Source organism: Podarcis liolepis (genome assembly GCF_965112155.1).
Source record: "Podarcis liolepis genome assembly, chromosome: 8".
Lineage (NCBI taxonomy): Eukaryota > Metazoa > Chordata > Lepidosauria > Squamata > Lacertidae > Podarcis > Podarcis liolepis.
The window spans coordinates 21137915-21160935 of record NC_139560.1 but is presented as its reverse complement, the minus strand read 5'-3'; the positions used below and the strand labels follow the sequence as shown (position 1 = coordinate 21160935).

The following is a 23021-nucleotide window of genomic DNA, read 5'->3' as shown; positions in this document are numbered from 1 at the left end:
GAGTCAGAACATTGCTCATCTAGTTCAGTATTGTCCTTGCTGACCAAAAGCTGATCTACAGGGTTTCAGATGGGAGATGTTCACAGTTCAACCTGGAACAGCAGGGAGTGAACCAGAAAGCTTCTGCATACAAAAAGCAGATGCTCTTCTGCTGAACTACATCATGTTCTTGTTGTGAAAATCCTTAGCTGTCATCTTGCTCTAAAAGCTTCAGAGGCATGTTTTAAATCGCAGACACTTTACATTGTTTTACCTGTTGCGCTGTATTGTGTCCCAAACCATTTCTCCTTCAAGGGACATTTTCCCTCATGGTAAGGAGAAAAGAAAACGAAGTTTGCCTTTTGAGGGATGAGATGGTTAAGGGCATCAGCAATGACCTATAAACATAATGGAACATATCAGTTTGTTTTCAACTAGTCATTCCTAACTTCTGGTCAGGGAAGTACACAATTCAAATATTTGATAACAAGTATTTCTCCACTGGAAAAAGATTTGGAAATGTTCTAGTTACCAACACATTTTTTAACTCCTATGAGGGAATTTCAAAGTGACTTCTACATAACAGCTTTCCTCCTAAAGACAGATGGAGATTACTTACTTCAGCATTATATTCAATCAGTAGCTGGTCTCCTATCAGAAAGTCCTCCTTTCGAAATATGTGCATATATTCAGAAATATTTTCTACATATTCAAGTGGATCAACCTGGGGAATGAGCAAAATATGATTTGGAAATCATCACAATGTTAGGATGTCTCTTAGAGAGCAGTCCCTGAAAAAGGAGAGGTTTGGGGTGTGTGAACACCAGTATGCAAAACTAGTCACATATTGAAAATATCAGTATTAGTATAGATACAAGAAAATACTGGAAAATTGAATAGATAATACCTGTTCCTGAAAGCAAAATTCATTGCCTTCAATCTTCTGAATGTCTTTCCATATTCTGTGAGGGAACAAGTTGAGTCCATATTAATCCTTAACTCTCAAGAAAATAATCAAATTGAACTTCTAAGTAAGATATCACGCAGAAGGTATTTATTCTGCATTAAGTATTCATACTGTTGAAATGGGACTAACAGACCACATTGGTTAAAACCTGCTGCACATATCTGTTTGCAAAGATTGGATACATATTGGGGAATAGAATTGTGTTTCCCCCTGATCTATACATGTTCAAGTCTACTATATGAACAGATTCTACATGCATGCAATTTCCATACATACAAACGTTTAAGCTTTTTTTCAATAGTATATACAAAGGACCTATTCATATTGATTATAGCGGCAGTGAAGCCCTGATAAAATCTAAGAAAAATTGCATTCATTCACCTATATATTGGTCTAGGAGTTTATGCAAATATTTATTTTCAAATGTATAATATTTTGCATATGAAGCAACAGGCCCAGAGTGGATTGACCCAAAGTGCTTTTGTGTGGTGGTATTGCTATTAATAATGGTTTTCTGAGTTGTCTTCAGCATATTATATATTGGATAATAAGTATTTGTTGATCATCAGAAACAGAGTAACTATTGTCCCCTTATTTCATAAGCCTAGTAAGTTTTGCTGATTAGTATAATGTGTCTAGTCGCTTTCTTTGGTTCTAGCACTTCCTTTTTAAAATCACCTTTCTACAGGTCCATGCTTTCTCAACATCTTCAGGTACTGGAATATAATATGAATAACCTGAAGACAGAAAAAAGAAAACGATTCATCTGGTTACCCTTACCTACAAGAAAATGTTTCACAGAATTAGCAGAGGGTCCACGTTTTCCAGTACATTTAAATGTAAGGCAGCACTGTAACGAAAGAGCTAATCTATGATACTTTACTATCCTACTTTGGGCATTCCTTGCATGAAGGGGGCATCAAATGATGACTGGGCAGCAGGAATGTGCCCCTGGCCCTGTCTCTGAACATCAATGCCATAACAAGGTCATCTGCAGGGAAGAAGGGCTGGGCCACACTTCCGCATGTCTTGTGCCTAGAAAGCATGAGTCCAAGCAGTTTCCCACTTACCTCATGCTTTTTAGGCACAGGTCCAAGAGATTTTGCCTTTTCCCTGCTGCTTTCCCTGGGAAAACCTACTCTTTAGTGGTAAATCAGAACAAACAGCAACCTGCAGAAAACCTGACTGCTGTTTGCTCTGATTCAGCGGCGCTAAACAACAGGTTTTCCTGGGAGAAAGCAGTGGGGCAAACGGAAGTGCGGATTAGCCTGGTGCAAACAGCTGTTCACATGAGAACATAGGAAGCAAACTTATATCAAGTCAGACCATTGGCCTAACCCAGCTCAGTATTGTCTACACTTTCCAGGGCAGCAGTGGCAGTGGCTCAAAATCTATTATATGCTCAATATATATTTAATATCTACAAATTATCTTTTCATAATTATTGTTTTTACTATACTCTGTAACCCCCCCCCCCTTATTCAAGTTAGCCATATTAACTTAGGTTCCATTCATTTCTATGGAACTACTCTGGGTAAAATTTAGCTGGCTACAGCCCTCTGTCCTTTGTACGGATAGTTATGCCTGTCTGTTTCAGGGCTGGATCATGTTTTGTAAATAATAAAAGTAAATAAATAACAACAAGGGAAATTTACCTCGTAAAAATGTTCAAAACCTTCATCAGTCAAAGTCACAGAGATGCTGAAGATGGAGTAAGTAGAGTTTTGTTCAAATCCTGTCTCACCATTTCCTCCAAATAATGCAAGAGCCCAAAATCTATTGCAAAATTAAAACCATGATTATGCAGGTGAACCACATTGCATTTTAAAGCATCTTACCTTTGAGTGCATTACTGTTACAATGAACTGGGAACAGAGGTGGAATTAAGGATGCTTTGCTTTTAGAAATGTGTGCCACTTCAAAAATAACATAAAAGGGTAAGTGATCTTCCATGACCTTGAATATCCTCAAAAAGGTACTTATAGGTGCAAAATGCAAATTTATTTGTAATTCTCTCTCTCTCTCTCTCTCTCTCTCTCTCTCTCTCTCTCTCTCACACACACACACACACACACACACACACAGAGCAACCCATCCTACTAGAAAACTTTGTCATTTGATAAACATGATTTGCAGTGCATTGATCTGGAATGACTTTCTGGTTTTTAACAAAGACATAATCATTTGTAGAATCAGGAAACCAACCCAAGCAGTAAGGTGGGTAACTTGAGATGATTACTATTTTATTTAAAAGCATTTCTAAACTGTTTGATAAGTAAAAAAAACCAACAACCCCTAAGTTATGTACATTGTTATTAGTAATCACATTCTACCTATCTCAAGGTGGTGTACAATGAAAAATAGCAACAACAAAAACAAAAAAAAAAAAAAACAGGCAAAAGCACAAAAGCATTTATGTTTTAAAAAGCAACAGCAAAATAGACATCCATGGCAGAGATTCATTAATCAACCAAGAGAGGCTTGTCGGAACCAAACTATCTTCAGTTGCTTCCGGAAAATGCAGAAAGTCTGTGCCTGTGGTATCTTGACATGAATGCTATTCCAGAGAAGAGGGGCAGCTACACTGCAAGCCATGGGGCAACCACACTGAAATCTCTGCCCTGTTCAGCAGAAGCTCTCTTGCAGACTGCAGTGACCTACTAGGTATATAAGGGCTAAAACAGTGTCTCAAGTGGACCAGGAAGAAGAGTCGGTGGAAGAAGATTGGAAGAAATTTAAAGATTATTTACAGAAATATTGTAAAATTAATGAATGTTAGAATGATGTTGGATAGAAATTAAGTGGTTTCTAGCTGTAATGCTCTAAGAGAATATGAAAAAAAGGCTTATAAATGGGTAAAAGCTCAACAGTAAGGATTTGCTGAACTAATAAATATAAGTGGAATACAAAAAAGGGAGGTATGAGGAGGTCCGGGGAAATAAGCTTAAGGAAAATAAGAAATGGAAAATTAATGTGTTTTTAACTGTTTTTATTTTGTATTTTTATTTTTATTTTTTCATTTTTATTGTAATATGTTAAAAATTCTTAATAAATATCTTATAAAAAAGAAAATAAAGTGTCTCAAGTAACCTGGTTCTGGGCCTTATATGTTAGTACCAAAACCTCGAACTTGGCCCTGCAGCAGACTGGCAGCCAGTCAAATCCCACAAGCAAGATATCATAGAATTGTAGAGTTGGAAGGGACCCTGAGGCCATACGGTCCAAGCCCCCTGCAATGCAGGAAATATTATATGCTGGCGGTAGTTTGCCCCCACAAGCAACCTAGTAATTGTGTTCTGCACCAGCTGCAGACTCCAGATCTACTTCAAGGGCAACCCCACACAGAGAACATTGCAATACTCCAGCCATGAGATTACCAAATCCTTGGACAACTGTGGTCAAGCTACTCTGATCAAGGAACAGCTGTAGCTGTCTTGCTGACCAAAGCTGGAAAAAATACCCTCTTTGTCATCAAACTGAGCTGTGGTTTCAGTGACAGAGCTGGATGCAACATCCATTATGAATCCAATATAAAAACCAATATCTATTAAAATTCAATACCCATTAAAACAAAAATACAACCTAAAAACCAATCAAATGAAATTTTAAAAGCAAATAAAGCAGAAAAGGGGTGATTTATGTATACTCACAACAGCTCAAAGTGTCTCAGAACCTGTAAGTCATCTTACTGCCTCTCAATATTCAAAAGGGATAATTTGACATGTTTAGCTGTTTCATCATGCAACATGAGATTACCCCATTTCAGTGCAAACTGGACAAAGCAAAATCTTCAAGACATACTTTTTCCTAAGAAGCGAGAGCACACTGCCATTGCCTTCATGTCCCACCAGCCAGGAGAGGTAATGAAGAGGCTTAGTCCTACAGAGATTGGGGGAAACATTAAATAAGTTTGACACTCGCCTCTAAACTCCTAACTCCAACACTTCTCTCCCCTTCTTTAATCATCTGTCCTTAACTTAACTAATCCATTCTTCAACTTTTAATACAGTTGTACTGAACCTCGGTGTTGCACTGCAACACTACTACTCAAGAGTTATTTGATCCTTTCCCCTTTTTCTTTTGCACAGCAGATCATGGAACTAGGGACTCGGTGGGTTTGAACTCCATGGTTTTGCCAAAATGGACTTGTTAGCTATGCACTGAGGAACACTAGGGGCAACTCTGGCAAACTGGATTGCATGGTTATATGCTGAATAGCTTCATAGACAATAAAGGGAAGGACCATAGCTCAATGGTAGAGCATCTACTTTGCATGCAGAAAGTCATCCTTGGCATCTCCAGTTGGGGTAGGGAGAGATTCCTGTCTGAAACCCTGAAGAGCTACTGCCTGCCAGTGAGATGATACAGAACTAGGTGGCCCAGTGGGGTACAGGGACAGGTTTAAGGTGCTGGTTTTGACCTTTAAAGCTCTATGCGGCCTAGGACCCATGTACCTACGGGACAGCCTCTCCTGGTATGCCCCGCGGAGGACCTTAAGGTCCACAAATGACAACATTTTGGAGGTCCCAAGTCACAAGGTCTCAACCAGGGCCAGGGCCTTTTCAGTACTGGCCCCGAGTTGGTGGAATGCTCTGTCACAAGAGACTAGGGCCCTGCGGGACTTGACATCTTTCTGCAAGGACTGCAAGACAGAGCTGTTCTGCCTGGCCTTTGGTTTGGACTCAGTCTGACCCGTATGTTTCCTTCCTCTTATGGTTTTGACTTTTAGAATGAGGCTGCATTTTAAATTGCATTTTAACCTGTATTTTAAATTGTTTCTTCTTCTTCTTCTTCTTCTTCTTCTTCTTCTTCTTCTTCTTCTTCTTCTTTTCCTATTATGTTTTTACTGAAATTTTATTGGTGTTAGCCGCCCTGAGCCTGGCTCTGGCCCGGGAGGGCGGGGTATAAATTATTATTATTATTATTATTATTATTATTATTATTATTAGTCTTGCTCAGCATGAGGCAACTTTCTATAGACCCCAAGGAAACCAAAGACAAAATAGGAAAATGATACTGACTAGGTGATGGATTCCGATTTATGGCTACTGCGTTGTATAAATGGAAGTAGGTTTAAAATGATCTCTTACCGATAATTCTTTTCTTGTGGGGGAAGACTCCAAGAGATGCTCAGAGAATGTATTTCTTTCACTGGAACAACTGAGGCGGGAGAAATGAGTCAATTTCAAACATTCACATGGGTGGTTATTCTTGCAGTAGACATTGAGAAAATGGGTGAGGGAGACGAAAGAGGTGGTGAGAGGAATAAACATACACACATATTACTTCCAAAGGTTATAAGGCCATGTAAAAATAAACCACCAAAAGTTGGCATCCATTTGTCTCAGGAGCAATGGAAGAGTGCACCTTCAGGGGCACAGTCAAACAACTGGAGAAGAAGAAGAAGAGTTTGGATTTGATATCCCGCTTTATCACTACCCGAAGGAGTCTCAAAGCGGCTCACATTCTCCTTTCCCTTCTTCCCCCACAACAAACACTCTGTGAGGTGAGTGGGGCTGAGAGACTTCAAAGAAGTGTGACTAGGCCAAGGTCACCCAGCAGCTGCATGTGGAGGAGCAGGGAATCGAACCCGGTTCACCAGATTACAAGTCTATCACTCTTAACCACTACACCACACTGGCACTGGAGAGTTACAGAGCCTGCTGTGGCTGAAGAAACCAAAACAGGAGAGACATATTAGAGACAGCTGAAGCTAAGATAGTAGTTTGCCTTAAGGTCACACTGTGACCTTGTGGCTGAGGTGGACTTTGAGTGGAGAACTTCCTCTTCCAATATGTCTTGTCAGTAGAGATATTTACCCCACATTGCATCTATATTTGAACAATTTTAAACCATATGTAATTGTTTTAAATGTTTGTATTGGTTTTTAAAAAAATATAGGGACCTGTTTCAAATTATTTTTACACTTTTCTTGTTTTTTTAGCTGCAGTTGTTTTATCATTGTAACCCACCCTGAGACCTTACAGTAAAGGTTTTTGAAAAAGCAATGTAGCTCTGATGCAATTTTCCATTGACAGTGGATCGCTGCTCTACATCGCCCTCTGGTGTCACATTTTTACAACACATTTTTAATGTTTTAACTGAACAGTGTAGATGGGTCCTCAGTTTGGTAAGTGATATCCCTTCAGATTTCCCAACGATAAATTTTTTTGGGTTGAGACTGATTACCTTTGTAAAGCTTGTGAAATGCAGGTGTGTCAAACGGCTGTGGCAGATGACCAAAAGTTGGTTTGGGTAATCCACTTAAAAACAATAAAGAAACAATAGTGTATTGTTCAGGGTTATAGCTTGAGTTTTTTAAATAAAAAAAATGCAATGCCCACTGGTTCCTGCTCTCAGTTCACTTCTCCAAATATTTATATATTTAGGCAGCAGCCTCATATACATTTACAAGGGACTAAATCCTATTGAATTCAATGTTATTTGCTTCTGAGTAGATATGCACAGGATTGAATTGAACTAAGACTGCATAGTTAATTACACATTATTTTCATGGGATGCTATGACTACATCTGAGCCTTTGCTTTAGTGGGTTCTCAGAATGGAATTTATTTCCTTGACACTGACTACAAGTTTGGTGGAAGACCCAGCATTTCCAATCTAATGTTTGCCCTTGCCCTATTGTATCTCTAAATAAAAGGATGTCAAGGATCAGTACCTTTTACTAGTACATCCATCTATTTCTCAAATATCTAGTTTTCTTCCCCTTAATATAATTATTTGATTCTCTTCCCTGGCTTGGCAGAATTCAACAAAACAGATCAGATAAAGTAAAGGTCTATGATAAAGAGGATAAAACTGGTACACATAAACTCCACCTTGCAATGATATCTTAGGAATGCATAGTAATATTTGACCGTATTCTTTCTCTTTTATATTTCTGATTGATATGTCACAAAGTATCAGATTTTGCAAGCCATGAACAGTTTTAGGATAAAGAACAACAACAAAATTTCTTACTTATTTGGGATCTGTGAGAAGATTTCCGTCACCCATTTCTCCAAAGTGTCCAGAGTTTCTAATAAAGAAATATTGAAATATTGAGAGAGAGAGAGAGAGAGAGAGAGAGAGAGGAGAAGAAGAAGAAGAAGAAGAAGAAGAAGAGGAGGAGGAGGAGGAGGAGGAAGAAGGGGGAGGAGAAAGAAAGCAATATGTTCTCACAAGGACAAAGTTAAGGTGAAAATATTGAAGCAGCCTTCTTAAATAATATGAACACATGGGGCTGTGTGGAAAGAAGTCATTGCACTGATGGAACGACTTCCACTCATGCAATGGTACTTCTCATTCCTCTTCCTCCTGTGCGTCACCCACACCATCTCAAATCTGCTATGAGGTTTTCCCCAAGCCTAAAGAGCACATTTCAGGTGAGGGGCGATAGGGGAGGCAAGGGATGGGGATTTCCATTGTACAAATGGATGTCCTTCCACATGTGCAATTAATTTCTTTGTTACAATCCACAATGCATAGATGTTTGCATCAACTAAATCGCAAAGTTGCAGGAGCTCCCAACTTTTCCCACACTTCGTTTTGATGTTCATCCTCAATGAACAAACTAGTCAGATTATACCTAATAAACTTTCACCCTATGAGTCACCTTTTGTATCAGACCAGCAACCTTCTCAGTTATTCTTATTCAGGCATTACTCACCAAATGAAAAACATTGATATAGTAGGGAACCCTTTCTGTGCACTGAATCTCCATGTGTGATTAAGAACCCTGAAAAATACCCACTGAAGACATCCACACTAAACTTGCAGTTCAGGAGACACTAAACGTGAGAACACTTCAAACAATTGAAGATTTGTCTGTTCCAGCTGACTTTCCCTGACTCTTACAATATTTTGAAAGTGTGATGCTATGCTTTTTACCTTTCTAGAACTTTATTGCATTGCATAGTACTGTTGCGTTTTAGTTTTATTGTTTTATTTTGTGCAAATGCTTATAAAATGAAATACAGTGGTACATCGGGTTACAGACACTTCAGGTTACAGATGCCGCTAATCCAGAAGTAATACCTCGGGTTAAGAACTTTGCTTCAGGATGAGAACAGAAATTGTGCGGTGGCAACGGGAGGCCCCATTAGCTAAAGTGGTACCTCAGGTTAAGAACATTTTCAGGTTAAGAATGGACCTCCAGAACGAATTAAGGTCTTAACCCGAGGTGCCACTGTATGTACATTCTATATGCATATCTATCTATGTACCATATCTGTAAGTCTTTGTAAGCTGCTTAAATATGATTTTGGTGTTAAGTGAATTACATCATAAACACAGGAAGGCCTGGGGTGAACCATGTCTCAATTACATAAAATGGGTGCCACACTGAAAGAAGTAGAAAAATAGACTGGATGACAAAATAGTGTAGATGGGCACCCCTCCATCAAGGGGGGGGGGGGAGTACGTTCACCCACTGCCATGTTCACACACAGAGAAAAGCTCTTTGCATCTCTCTCTTCCCTTTCAGAACAGAAGAGAAGGTAGGTTTCTAATCCAGGCATCTCAAGAAATGTGGGCTTATTTAAGAGCAAGTATTTGTTGTAGAAAAGGGACGCAGGTGGCGCTGTGGGTTAAACTACAGAGCCTAGGAATTGCCAATCAGAAGGTCGGCAGTTCGAATCCCTGCAACAGGGTGAGCTCCCGTTGCTCGGTCCCTGCTCCTGCCAACCTAGCAGTTCGAAAGCACCTCAAAGTGCAAGTAGATAAATAGGTACCGCTCTGGCGAGAAGGTAAACGGTGTTTCCGTGCGTTGCTCTGGTTCGCCAGAAGCGGCTTAGTCATGCTGGCCACATGACCCAGAAGCTGTATGCCGGCTCCCTCAGCCAATAAAGCGAGATGAGCGCCGCAACCCCAGAGTCGGCCACGACTGGACCTAATGGTCAGGGGTCCCTTTACCCTTTTACCTTTACTATTGTTGTAGGAGGAGCTGAGTCAGTCTGAATATGAACTGAGCAGGAAGAGCAAACAGTCTCCCATTCACTGATATATTTTTTGTGGGTGCCAAAGGAGGTACTGGCATGGGTGACCCCTGTAGTCATAAAGTTGCTCCTGCATGCCAACTGCTATCTGCACCTTATCTTGGGCGATGCATTGTCAGCAAAACAGTTCATGGTATGGGATCTCATGCCAACCATGACAAAATTATCCCAAACATACATGCACCCCCCAACCAACAACTTAACATAGCATCGTATAACAGACATGCTTACTCACATATATATAACTTATAGTTCATACAGGGAGATTTTTATACCTCTAGACTGGACAACTAGATTCATATAGTGGGCTGAGTAGTGACGCGTCCTGAAATCCCTAAGCCTCTGATAGGTGTTAATTCTGTTCTTTTTCGGTGAATGTTTAAGTGTCTCCGCATTACCTGCAAATTTTTAACAGGAAAAGGTTTGCTTTCTGACTTTGAAATCAGCAAGGGTTTAAGTTTGCGTGTTTGTGAATCAGATATCTTAGTCCTAAAAAGCTTCTCCAGGACCAGTCGTGCATCTATTTTTTATTTTTTATTTTAGCGTGATTAGCCCAAGTCATAAATATCAATCTTGACAGTTACACTGCATTCAGTTAGAAATTCCACCTAATAAACAAGTCTCATCCAAATAATGGCAAATTATGGATACTTCCAGAAGTCATGTCTCAGGAACCTAAGCAGCTGTCTTATAATACCATATTCACTCGAATCTAATGCTCACCTTTTTGGGCCAAATTACGTTGCCAAAATTAAGGTACGCATTAGATTCGATGGCACATTTACATTCGCCAGCAAATACTTTTTTTGGTTTCATGGTTCTAAAACTTGAGGTGCGCATTAGATTCGATGGCACATTGGACGAGTAGATACAGTAAGTCAGTCCATCTAGCAATCCAAGGGCAGAAACTCTCAAGGATTTCAGATAGGAGTCCTTTACAACCTTCCTGAGGAGATGCCAATGAGACCTGAGACCATTTTCAGGCAGAGCATCTTTTCCATCATTGAACTATGGCTCTTCCCCTATTTCAGAGGTCAGGAACCTCTGGCCCAAAAGCCTAATTAAGCTCACCAGGCCTCCCCATTTAGCCCACCTGGTCATTTGGCCAAGTCTTGTCTGCCTGTTCAACACCTGATGCTAGACATAACTGGACCAAATGGGGTTTGCAAAGGTTGGACACCAGCTGATCATCTACATGGGCAAAAACAGGACACCTCATGTCATTGGCCCATGGGTGATAGGGGAGATAAGGATTTAGTCTGTCATCCAGGTCCAATGTTGGCATGATAGGAACAGTATTTTTGTTCTTCAATGCTGGGTTGTTGTTATAGACCATAACAATGTGCCCCCACTACTCAATCACTCTGTTGTCTCATGTATACTGAGTTAATATGCACTATGAAGTCAGGGCTGGGAGTAATGGCTGCCTGACCTGCTATTCTGCAGGGTTGACAGGCCAGCTTCATGCAATCAGCTGGTCAAAAATAATCTGCTAAATTTGTTTGCCAGGGCTTGCGTTTCAGGGCCATGCTGGGTTAAATCCCAAACTAAGCAGAAATGAAGCAAGGCAGGAAAAAAACAACCAACCACCAGCCAAAGATCTTTGGAAGGAACCAGAATTAAGGGCTTTTGTTCAAGTACAACAGCTCAAGAATTCCCTAATGCTTTTAAACTAAAACCCCGCACTTTAAACTGAACCTCGCAACATTATACTTACCCCAAAAGAATTTTCTCATAGGATGTCCTTGTTTTGCAAGGCTTCCAAGGAGCAATTCTCTTCTGTTAGCATCAGAGGGCCTGGCTATTTGATATTCTGTTTGTTTTGAAGAACACATTAAGCAGCAGAAGGGAGAGTACCTTTTTCAGTGATAAGATCATTTAGACAAGGAGACAGCCTAACGAAGTAGCAGTGAATGAAGTGACCTACCTACCTCATCTACATTGAGAGGGATGGAAAGAAACAAACCATTCTGCTGTGTACATCTGATGGGCTGCATCATGGAGTTCCCAGGGCACCAGGGAAGGAAGGCACTGCCCATTAAATGAACAGAAATAGCCAGCATCACAAGGAAAATGGAAGCTGTGGGAGCTGCGGTAATTGCCTTCTCCTCCTTTAGGGCCATGTCAACATGGTGCCATGGGATGAGCAGGATGGCAAGGAAAGGAAGAGATCACAGTGGCCCTTTAATTCATAAGAAGAGCTTTGCTGGATCAGACTAAAGGCCCACCTGGTTCACCATTCTGTTCCCGCAGTGGCGAACCAAATGCCCAAGCAGGACGTGAGCCCAACAGTGTTTTCCTACTCATGTTCCCTAGTGACTGGTATGCTTTGATACTGGAGGCAAGATATAGCCATCTCTGATAGTGGAGGTAATATATTAACCAGCAGCTATTGGTCACCATATTCTCCATACATTTATCGAGCCCCCTTTTAAAGCTGTCCACCAGCGACGTAGTGTCGGTTGTTGGCTCCTGGCCCGTGTGTGTACTGAGCAGCGGAGAGGGATGCTAGCCCAGCCCTCGCCACTGATGCTGCCAGAGCAACCCCAATGGAGCAAAGCGGGGCTGACCTCAGCTGTGTGGAGAGGAGAAACAGGCTGGGCTGGGCTTGTCTGCATGGGGTGGCCTAGTTTGTGCCCCCACAAGAATTGTGCACTCGCGGCCACCCTCCCCCTGGCAGCCCCATGCTACGCCTCTGCTGTCCACACTGGTATCTTGTCTATGACGCACTCCCTAATGGTAAGAATGGTACAGAAAACTAACTTTTGTGTATCTGATAACCAGCATCTGTATAGCAGTGCTTTGACTCAGACCTATCCTCCAGTTTGCCTTTTTTTGGATAATAATAATAATAATAATAATAATAATAATAATAATAATAATTTATACCCCACCCATCTCTGGCTGAGTTTCCCCAGCCACTCTGGGCGGCTCCCAATCGAGTGTTAAAAACAATACAGCTTTAAATATTAAAAACTTCCCTAAACAGGGCTGCCTTCAGGCGTCTTTTAAAAGTGGGATATCTGCTTATTTCCTTGATGGGAGGGCGTTCCACAGGGCGGGCGCCACTACCGAGAAGGCCCTCTGTCTGGTTCCCTGTAACCTCACTTCTCGCAATGAGGGAACCGCCAGAAGGCCCTCGGCGCTGGATCTCAGTGTCCGGGCTGAACAATGGGGGTGGAGACGCTCCTTCAGGTATACTTGGCCAAGGCCATTTAGGGCTTTAAAGGTTAGCGCCAACACTTTTAATTGTGCTCAGAAACGTACTGGATTGCTGAACATGGATTGCTGAACTGCAGCTATATCCTAAGCAGGAAAGTGTGGTCTATCCAGCCATTCATCAAACACCATCCTTTGAGCATGCTGTACACATTTGCTGGCATATAACCTAGTGTATGTAGGAAAAGGCTGTCCCCAAGGTGGCTGTGAGCAGCCTCCTCCTTTCTACCTCTCCCTGTCCAAAGGTTCCATTTCTTGACATACCAGGGCCTTTTTTCCATATGTAATGGCTGTTCTTGTCACCTGCCATGCTCTTAACTGCCTAACTGCTAGAGCCTGAAGTATGACCATTTCTCTACATCTCCTAATAAACACATTTTTGTATGCAGTTTAGAATAATGTGCACATTTTTGAAAGTAATTTCCCTTAATGTAATGTGCTTTTGTATTTCACTACTGTATTCATTTTTAGGCTCACTTTCCCCAATATATGCATTCTTTTAAACATTAATTGGTTGGGAGAACCACATCACAAAATTGGGAGAAGTGCAAATTTCAAAGGATGGCTGTGCTTCAGTTCTCATATTGTTTCAGAAAATTGCAAATTGGATAGATTCACCTTTAAATGCAAACAGGATCTAATTTCTCCTCCATCCCTACAAGAAGACAGACATAGATGTGCAGTGTAAAATAGTTTGCCAAAAAAGGAGCCAGATTCAATGCTCTGTAGTTGAATGCAGGACAAAATCTAGGGTCTGGAACTGAGTCTGGCACAGCAATGTCTAGCACCAGATCCTGTCCTACGCTCTGATTGTACTGCAGCCTGTTGAATATTTCACAAAGTGTGCAAGGCCAATTTTAAATGGGATTACAGGTCTAAAATCCTATCAGACTAAAGAGGTAGGCCATTAATAGTCCTGCTTTACAAATGAGGACTCAGAAATTAAAGAGAATATATCCACAAAATCAGACAGCTGAAGATTAGATCCAAAGTTTGGAAGCACAGTTGAAAAATCCAGGATGGGTTGGGGGGGAAATGATTTTTCCCACAGCGAGAAACCCACGTTGTATGTTGTGCTTTGTGCATCTTTGTATTTAACCTCAGACATAAAAGAGTAGAGTTAGACAAAGGTGGTCACTCTTTTCCTCTTAGCTCGTTACCCATGTCATCCTCACAATTAACACACATTGTGAACTCACACCAGAAAGTGACATATCTCCACATTTTATAACAACTTATAGCCTGAATGCATTTAAAGTCCTAATGAATTCAATGGGATTTATTTCCTGAAGATATGCTTAGAATTGCAGCCTTACAGTTAATTACCTAGTTCGGTATGCTCTGGGAACTGATAAAATTACACTCTCAAAATTTATTGACCACGATCCAACATAAAGTTAAACACTCTTAAGACCATTATTTCAAAGGGCTTAAGGAGGCTTAAATATTTGGATTGTGGCCATTGTATCTAAATATTACTTTTATAAAGTGGTTACATAAAACATGGGTCATCCAAATTTCACGATAGGAATGCTACGTAAACCTGATGAGATCGTTTCTCTTAAGAATTGCAAGAATATCAACAATAAAAATATTAGATCAAACCCATTTGTTTTACCACTATCTACAGCTTCAACTTCTCGGTCAATTGCATCCTTAATCATCAGTGGCTGGATGAAAAATTGTGCCCATCTACAAGAGAAATTGAAAATTGGGTTTCTGCTGTGCTGAAAAGCAGAACTATAATATTTTGTTTTCAAAAGTGCATATACAGTCCCTTTGGGTTGCATTCAAGTAACTTACTCAGAGTAGACCATTTAAAATTACACACGGGTCCTGCTATCCAAACACTTGTTATACAAAAATTCACTTATCCAAACATGAGGTATTAGTACCCAAACCTTGCTATACGTCCCCCACAGATCCAAATATCCAAACAGGCAGACCTGAGTTTAGTATTGTAAACAAATAAACAGCCTCAGATAAGTCTTACTTCTTGTGTTCTGCTCATATGTGGCAGTCATTTTGCCAGAAATCAGGGTGGGTGGGTGGGTGGGGAAGGAAAGAAAAGAGATAGGACAAATAAGAACATTTTTTTCCTTCCATGGTTGCCTTTTGCAAGGTTTCATAGGGTTTCCTGGAGTTTCCCTGCTCCCCCCCCCCATCATTTGGGGGTCAAAATTCCCCATGAGAATCAGTGGAAATTGTTGCTTGTTATGAGAACCCTCACCTCGCAAACTGTTAACCCTCACCTCACAAACTGTTTCCTGAGAATGCATTGTGTTCAGATAGTGGGAACTGCATATAATGACCATTAATAACTTTGCACATTGCTTCTCACTCCCACTCCTCTAGCGTACATCTTCCTGGTTGTTATTTGGTTTTGTGTTGCAAAGTTACCTGTCAAGGGCTTCCCTAAAATATTTTTTCTGGATATCAAAATGGAAGACTGTTCGCTCTGTGTCTGTCGAAGCATTGTCTGAGCCTCCGTGCTTCTTTAAGAATGTATCGAACCCATTCTCATCTGGGTATTTCTGGCTACCCATAAACACCACTGAAAGAGAACATTGAAAAAATTGGGTGCATGCCTTCCAATCCTGGGATACTTGTCTGCTCAGAGCATGCACAGATGTCGATCATTTCAATGAACCCAATGGATACCTCTTGCTGAGTCCTCTTGCTTTAAGCCAAAAAGCTTTCACAATACATTAGAACAGCCTTTCTCAACCTGTGAGTCCCCAGATGTTGTTGAACTACAACTCCCATCACCCCTAGCTAGCAAGGCCAGAGCTCAGGGATGATGGGAGTTGTAGTCCAACAACATCTGAGGACCCACAAGTTGAGAACCGCTGCATTAGAAGGAGTGCAAGGCTTGATTGTGGCAAACCTCAAAGGCTGGGGTGGTGGTGGTGGTTTTATAACACTGGGGTGATTACACTACTGTCACAGACTGGCTGGACACAGAGGAATGGTGGGAGGAACCAGCTGGGGAACCCCCAAAGGAAGAAATTTCAGATCCTGGGAAGTAGTGGTGGGACAACGATGAGTGGTCAGAGGGAGAAGACTGGGAGGTAGTGTCTGAAGCTGAAGAGGTCACAGGGCTTAGTGAGCAGGGAGTCTGTGGCAGAGAGATGTGCAGACTGAGAGTCAGAAGCTGAAGCAGGGGAGGAGGGAGGCCAAGAGGCAGAAGTGAATCAGGTTGGTGAAGAAGTTAGGGTGTCTTCCCCTCCTGCTGCGACAAGCTCCCCTTCCTCCACATCTCCCAGAACCAGGAGAGGGTGGAGGAGAAGTCAGTTTCATGCTGCCGTAGTCTCCAATTTCTTGGGGAAACCCTGGAGAGAAGGGACTTGGGCAGCTGGGAGCTTCCATCTCAGCAATTGCTTCACGGGGCAAAACCTGCCGGAGATGAGTTGCTGTGCTAACTAGGCCTGTGCAACCCGTACAGCACATAAAGGTAAAGGGACCCCTGACCATTAGGCCCAGTCATGGCAGACTCTGGGGTTGTGGCGCTAATCTCGCTTTATTGGCCAAGGGAGCCGGCATACAGCTTCCGGGTCATGTGGCCAGCATGACTAAGCCGCTTCTGGCGAACCAGAGCATCGCACGGAAACGCCGTTTACCTTCCCACCGGAGCAGTGCCTATTTATCTACTTGTACTTTGACGTGCTTCCGAACTGCTAGGTGGGCAGGAGCAGGGACTGAGCAACGGGAGCTCACCCCGTCGCGGGGATTCGAACCGCCGACCTTCTGATCGGCAAGTCCTAGGCTCTGTGGTTTAACCCACAGCGCCACCTGCGTCCCATAGGTGGCAGTTATTCACACAATTTATATACTTGTTCAAAAACAATTTTTCACCATTTATCAAATTTGTGAGAATAAGACAACTACTTACATAGTGCCATGAAAACTTATAAGCTATCTAAAATAAAGTGAACTCGCAGTGTCAGATTTTTATTATTTTTATTTTATTTTATTTATTAATTGTATGAATAATTGCTGCCTATGTGCTGTATGGGTTGCACAATCATTATTAACGGCACAGGCTGTATTGCTTCAGCAGTGCTCATTAGTGCAGATCCTGTATTTGCTAATAGGTATCTCCAACTTGGTCAGTGTAATTTATTGCTGGCTCTGCTCTGAATCCAAGGCCAATCTCAGCCCTTGGGACCTTGGGCAGCTCCTATGATCCAGGTGCTGTAGCAGAACCCACAAGCATTGCTTTGGTTTCAATGGCGCTGGCACTTGTTTGGGCCCTTCAGACTGCCTTTTCCCTCAGCCATGAGTTTATCTGGTGCAGCAACAGAATCTGGGAAAGTGCCTGCCGTTTTAACCTCCCTCTGCAGTGCCACAGAGTACACACAGAAGTCTTCTCCTCTCCCAGACCTCTGAAATGAGGCTCAGAAGAAGCTTTGTACTTCAGGATAGTTTGCTGTGTGTCCTTGGTTGTGAACTGTGTATGGGTTTGCAAATGAGCCAATGGGCCAAGAAAGGTTGGTCTAATGCGATATTGCTCTAAGGCATTATGGGAAATTTAAAAGGTGGGTGGCTTCCCGGACTCAGCTGTTACTGCTAGGCAACCACTAGAATGGTCCACTAGGAGGAATTTTGGAAGGTCCCCCTCAAATGTGGTACCGCATATCACACGATATCACAGAGCAGGCAAATAAAGCAGGCTTCCCCAACCACCCCAATGATTTCAATATGCAGATATGTTCACAAAACCTTCCTCAAGCCTGATGTTTTGGACTACATCCCACCATCCCTGACCATTGGCCATACTGGCTGGAGCTAGTGGACTCTTGGGTCCAAAATATCTGGAGACACCAAGCTGAGGAAGGTATGAGATTATGGGAAGACCTTTCTTTCTTCGGGCCATTAACTGCTAAGTTTATTTCTTATTAATCTATTAATTCTTTTCAACCATGATTTCATCAACTTTTAAAATAAAACTATAAATCAGTTTCAAGCTGTGAGTAAAAGAAAATATTGATAATTGTGTTTTGATTCCAGAAAACTGCCTCCCAGGCCAATAAATTATAGACTATCTTTTCCGTGGCTTTCTTTTTTGGTAGAAAGACATATAGAAGTAGCTACGTACTGTGCTCCAAAAAATGAGCTAGTCCAGGTAAATCATCAGGGTCACAGAAACTGCCAACACCAACAGCAAGGGCAGCTGCAGACTGTAATAAATATATATATAGAGGGGGGGGATAGACATTATATTACAAAGAAAGCAGCATGTTTCCCCAATATAGAAGAATTCCAGTTCCATCACAATGCTTCCCCATCTTAAAGAAAACAGATCAAGACTTAGGCTGCATTCACACCATAAATTTAAAGCACATTGAATGCAAATTATTTCCCCAAAAGAATACTGGGAGCAGTAGCTTAGCCTAGAACTACAGTTCCCAGGATCCATTGGAGGGGCAATAATGTGCTTTCAGTGTGTGGTGAGGTGTGTCTCCAGCGCCAAGGGCCTTCTGGTGGTTCCTTCTCTGCAAAAAGTGAAGTTACAGGGAACCAGGCAGAAGGCCTTCTCAGTAGTGGTGCCTGCCTCATGGAAAGCCCTCCCTTCAGATGTCAAGGAGATAAAAGAACTACACAACTTTCCGAAGACTTCTGAAGGCAGCCCTGTATTGGGATTAATGCTTGATATTTTGCTGTGTTTTTATTATGTTGGAAGCCGCTCAGAGTGGGTGAGGCAACCCATTCAGATGGGTGGTGTAGAAGTAATATATGTTGTTGTTGTTGTTGCTGTTGTTGTTGACACCAAAATTCTCTTTGTAGTCACCTGTATTTTCCATATTGTGTAAGTAAGTATTAGTTCTATGCAAAATTTTAAAATGCAGTGCCCCTCCATCCAACCCAGTCAGAAGTATAGCTCATTCTCCCCCTTTCATAGAGGACTCAAAACCTTATTCCTCCTGTGGTCTCCAGAAACTGGTATTCAGAAGCATTACTGAATCATGACTAGCCACCATGACTAGTAGCCTTTGATAGCCCTCTCCTCCATGAAACATGCTGTGATATTCCTTTTCCTATTTCATCACTATTGTTTTTATCCATTTTGTAAACCGCCTTTGGAAAGATTTCATTTTGAAAGGCAGGTTAAAAATGGAAAATATACATCAATAAAGGTTAAAAACCACTGTCGTACGAGTCAATTCAAAAGATATATAGGTATACACCTACAAAAAGTAAAAACATGGCTAAAAGAGGCTTGCATAGAGATGTGTATTGTACAGGTATACTCACTGATTTGTTGCTCCTCCCTGTTGAACATACCTTACAGGTTTCCCTTTTTGTTGTGTGTCAAATGGCCCTATATTTAGCTTAGGGAAAAGGTTGTCTGGTCAACATGCAGTTGTGCTGCTTGCTAACGTACCTGCTTTTCTGCGCTGTCCATCTTATTTTCCTCTTCTTTCTTGACTAGCTGTTCATAAATTTCATAGTCATCATTCTCATCTTTTATTCTGCTTCCACGACGCTCTTTTTGTTTACCTTTTTTACCAAGACCACTTAGAACTCCAGAATAACCTTCAATAGTGGCCTCTCTTCCTCCAGGTACTTCTCCAAATTCTTCCACATTCCCATCCTTCTCGTCCTCAAAGCTGCTGTCTTTCCCATCGTCTGTATCAGAGGACATGTCTTCCTCTTCTGACGCCTCAGAAGAATTGCAGTCATCCATATATAAGTCAGAAATCAGCAGAGCGTTCAGGCCATTGCTTAATTTTATGTACCTGCAAAAGTAATTCCATGAGCATTTTTATCATTTCTTTTTCTCTTTTTGCCCAATGTGGGCATGCATTTACCAAGATGGCAGTCACCGCTCCCTTCTCTATTAACCTGGGGATGTGCAGGGAGAAAAATGCAAGGATAATCTGGTCAAGGAGAGGGTTTTCAAATGCCTAGCCAGTAACTAAACCCACCCTTTGTGGAAAGCAGCCTGTTGAGGATGAATATGAATGATTCTGGATTAAAAACTACATTTATTTTTGCACTATGGATGTGTCAGTGTGAGCACAGCCCAAATGTCCAACAAGCACCATGTCCTGCTTGCAACAGTAGTCAACAGACAATCACAGGAAGTCCTCAGCAGAGCATGAGAACAACAATCACTGTAGTGGTTAAGAGTGATAGACTTGTAATCTGGGGAACCGGGTTCGCGTCTCCGCTCCTCCACATGCAGCTGCTGGGTGACCTTGGGCCAGTCACACTTCTTTGAAGTCTCTTAGCCCCACTCACCTCACAGAGTGTTTGTTGTGGGGGAAGAAGGGAAAGGAGAATGTTAGCCGCTTTGAGACTCCTTCGGGTAGTGATAAAGTGGGATATCAAATCCAAACTCTTCTTCCCTCTCATTTGTTGCCCCACCCCATCAAGTGGTATTAGTTGCTTGCCTATCTCTGAACCTTGATGTTCCAGTTGCCTAATATGCTAAGTAAAACTGATCTGTCCTCCATAAATTTATCTACCCTCCTTTTAAATACTATATCTAATCCAGAGTCCATAATCAGATCTTGCGGCAACAAATTGTACTAGGTGATTAAATGTCATTCAAACGTCTTCCTTTTTTTGTCTGTTTTGCATCTATTTACACTGAGTTCTAATGCCACGAAAGAGAAGGAAAATATTCCCTTTGCACGATGTATAATTGTATAAATCTCTATTATGTCCTCCAGTTTGTCATCATCTTCTTACAAGCTCCAAGCAGTGAAGCATCTCAAAAAGAACATGGGAAACAATTCTCCACGAGATTGCGGCAGGCAACCTTCGCCTATTGTCACTGAGTTAAGCACAGCCTACCCCCTTCCCAATAATAGGAATTCATGCAGATTTCCTGGAAGTCAAGTTCCCACCATTGCATGGGGGGGGGGGGAATCCACTGCTAGCCAGGTATGCTGGTGGGAATGCCTTGATATTGCTTAATTGCTTCTTAATTTTTAAACTTACTATGTGACCAAGTCTGTACTTTTAGATTATTTACGTACTTGGGACACACTGTGACATTTACAGTGCTGTTGGCCTCTTGAGGGGGGGGTTGTTCTTTTCTCCAGACCCTTTATTCACCTGTATTCTTTGTGGTCGCTGGGGGACTTCACAATATCGGGGTCCCCTGCATTTTTCTTGGCCCGGTGCTTGTGCCCTTCCTCATCAGAGTCTTCCTGTCGTGCCTGGGTCCTTCGACAGCCCTGCCGTCTCCCCTGCTGTGGTGGGCGTAAGACTGGGCAGTTCTCAGTCACATCAGGCTTTGTCTCTCTAGACATTGCTGTGGCTCTGAGGTGATTTGTGAGGTGCTTGCCAGCCACCCTGCACTTGAATTTCCTGCCTAGTTACTGTCTTGCAGTAACCTCTGTTCTTCCATACCAAAACCAGCCTCCTTGCCAGGGCTATACAATCCATCCCAGACCCCGTTGGATGCTTGGATTCTTGAGAGATAGCATCTGTTTATGACATAGATAAAGGAACAAGCCATGATTCCATGAGGGGTAGTGAGGGAAATAAGACAAGAAATGGAGAAAACTAAACACATCAAATTCATTCATTCAGTCACCTTTCTATAAATGGATTGGTTTGTTTGAAACCTTTGTATCCAGGTTTGTTTGTTTTTTACTTATAAAAAGCCCTCAAGTTACTTCAAGAGATATTTGGGTTTTTCTAAATTTTACTTTAAAAACTTCTATCTTGCCTTCATCTGAAATAATCTAAGAGTGGGTAACAACAATCAAAATCACATAAAACCAGACAGGAAAATTAATACACAAGGTAGCAGCAAGCAGAATAATAATAATAATAATAATAATAATAATAATAATAATAATAATAATTTATTTATACCCCGCCCATCTGACTGAGTCTCCCCAGCCACTACAAAAAGGTAGTAAGGTAGTAATTACTACAAAAAGGTAGCAGCAAGTAGTAGAAATTACTACAAAAGGTTGGCATCTCAAAATTTGTCTGAAATAAAGATCATAAATATCATTAAAAGCTTGAGTGAACAGGACATGCGCCATAGAGTATCTAAAAGATTATTCTGTTCTACCATATGCCTCATTATTTGTGTAATCAATAAAGTCACCCCAAGACTGCATAAAAATTGTCGTGTACCCGTAGTTTGCCATGCATGGCAAAAAATTATTATTTTTTGTTTCTTCCTCTCGCCTACATATAAACTTTTGTAGTCTGTTAAAACTGTGATGGTTTTGGTATACACTCTGATGTAACTTTGTTAGTATATTGGGAGACATTGTTTTATTTCCATTTTGTGTAATTGTTCCATGTCATATGTTCTAATAAATACATTTTTCTAAAAAGAAAGTTCCACCATTTGGACACCTGTACAGAAAAGGTCCATTCTTTTGTAGCCTTTGCCCAACCCAGTAGTGAGGAACCATTCTTCAGCCTGAGAGTCATGTTTCCTTGTGGTCTGCCTTCTGGGGGCTGATGGCCAGGGATAAGCAGGGCAACAAATGTGGTTCTTATCTCTGTACAGTATGCTTCAGTGCAGCCACACAAATGTCAGGTTTCAACATGTATATCTCTCTAGCCATCCATGCTTGGTGTTGGTTAGGTTATTAGAAAGAAGAAGAAGAAGAAGAAGAAGAAGAAGAAGAAGAAGAAGAAGAAGAAGAAGAAGAAGACAACGAACTGGAGGACATATTACAAATTTATACGATTATACATGGTAAGAGTAACAGGGTTGCACTCCTCCTTCTCTCTCTCAATAAAGGTCATTCACCAGAGTGATCAAACCTGATTCTATCCTCAACCCAGCCCTGAAGTCAGACTGAGGTGGATCCAGATAATCAGTGTTATCCATTGTAAAGGTGGTGTTTCCTCTTCGCAGTTACACTCCGGCACAG

The 23021-nt window shown here is 41.5% G+C and overlaps 1 protein-coding gene across 2 annotated transcripts in view; it reads right to left on the bottom strand.

Moving 5' to 3' along the window:
• LOC310713015 (nardilysin-like) overlaps nucleotides 1–21604 on the bottom strand; it is a 41349-nt gene extending 19745 nt beyond the window's left edge. The window contains exons 1-16 of one of the 2 annotated variants that reach the window (XR_014529075.1): nucleotides 21229–21589; nucleotides 19547–19901; nucleotides 18260–18341; nucleotides 15562–15715; nucleotides 14780–14853; nucleotides 11660–11755; nucleotides 10218–10340; nucleotides 7928–7985; nucleotides 7136–7209; nucleotides 6037–6106; nucleotides 4748–4825; nucleotides 2602–2722; nucleotides 1625–1683; nucleotides 887–941; nucleotides 599–703; nucleotides 254–377 (exon numbers count right to left, since the gene is read on the bottom strand). Coding sequence is in view for 1 of the 2 variants with exons in the window: in XM_083516607.1 (XP_083372733.1) it covers nucleotides 254–377; nucleotides 599–703; nucleotides 887–941; nucleotides 1625–1683; nucleotides 2602–2722; nucleotides 4748–4825; nucleotides 6037–6106; nucleotides 7136–7209; nucleotides 7928–7985; nucleotides 10218–10340; nucleotides 11660–11755; nucleotides 14780–14853; nucleotides 15562–15715; nucleotides 18260–18341; nucleotides 19547–19901; nucleotides 21229–21425 (1825 nt within the window). In the remaining variant the exon portion in view is untranslated. Of the gene's footprint in view, nucleotides 1–253; nucleotides 378–598; nucleotides 704–886; nucleotides 942–1624; nucleotides 1684–2601; nucleotides 2723–4747; nucleotides 4826–6036; nucleotides 6107–7135; nucleotides 7210–7927; nucleotides 7986–10217; nucleotides 10341–11659; nucleotides 11756–14779; nucleotides 14854–15561; nucleotides 15716–18259; nucleotides 18342–19546; nucleotides 19902–21228 lie in introns of both variants that reach the window. The other variant, XM_083516607.1, reaches the window with a different exon arrangement.
• Between the last annotated feature and the right edge of the window lie 1417 nt (nucleotides 21605–23021).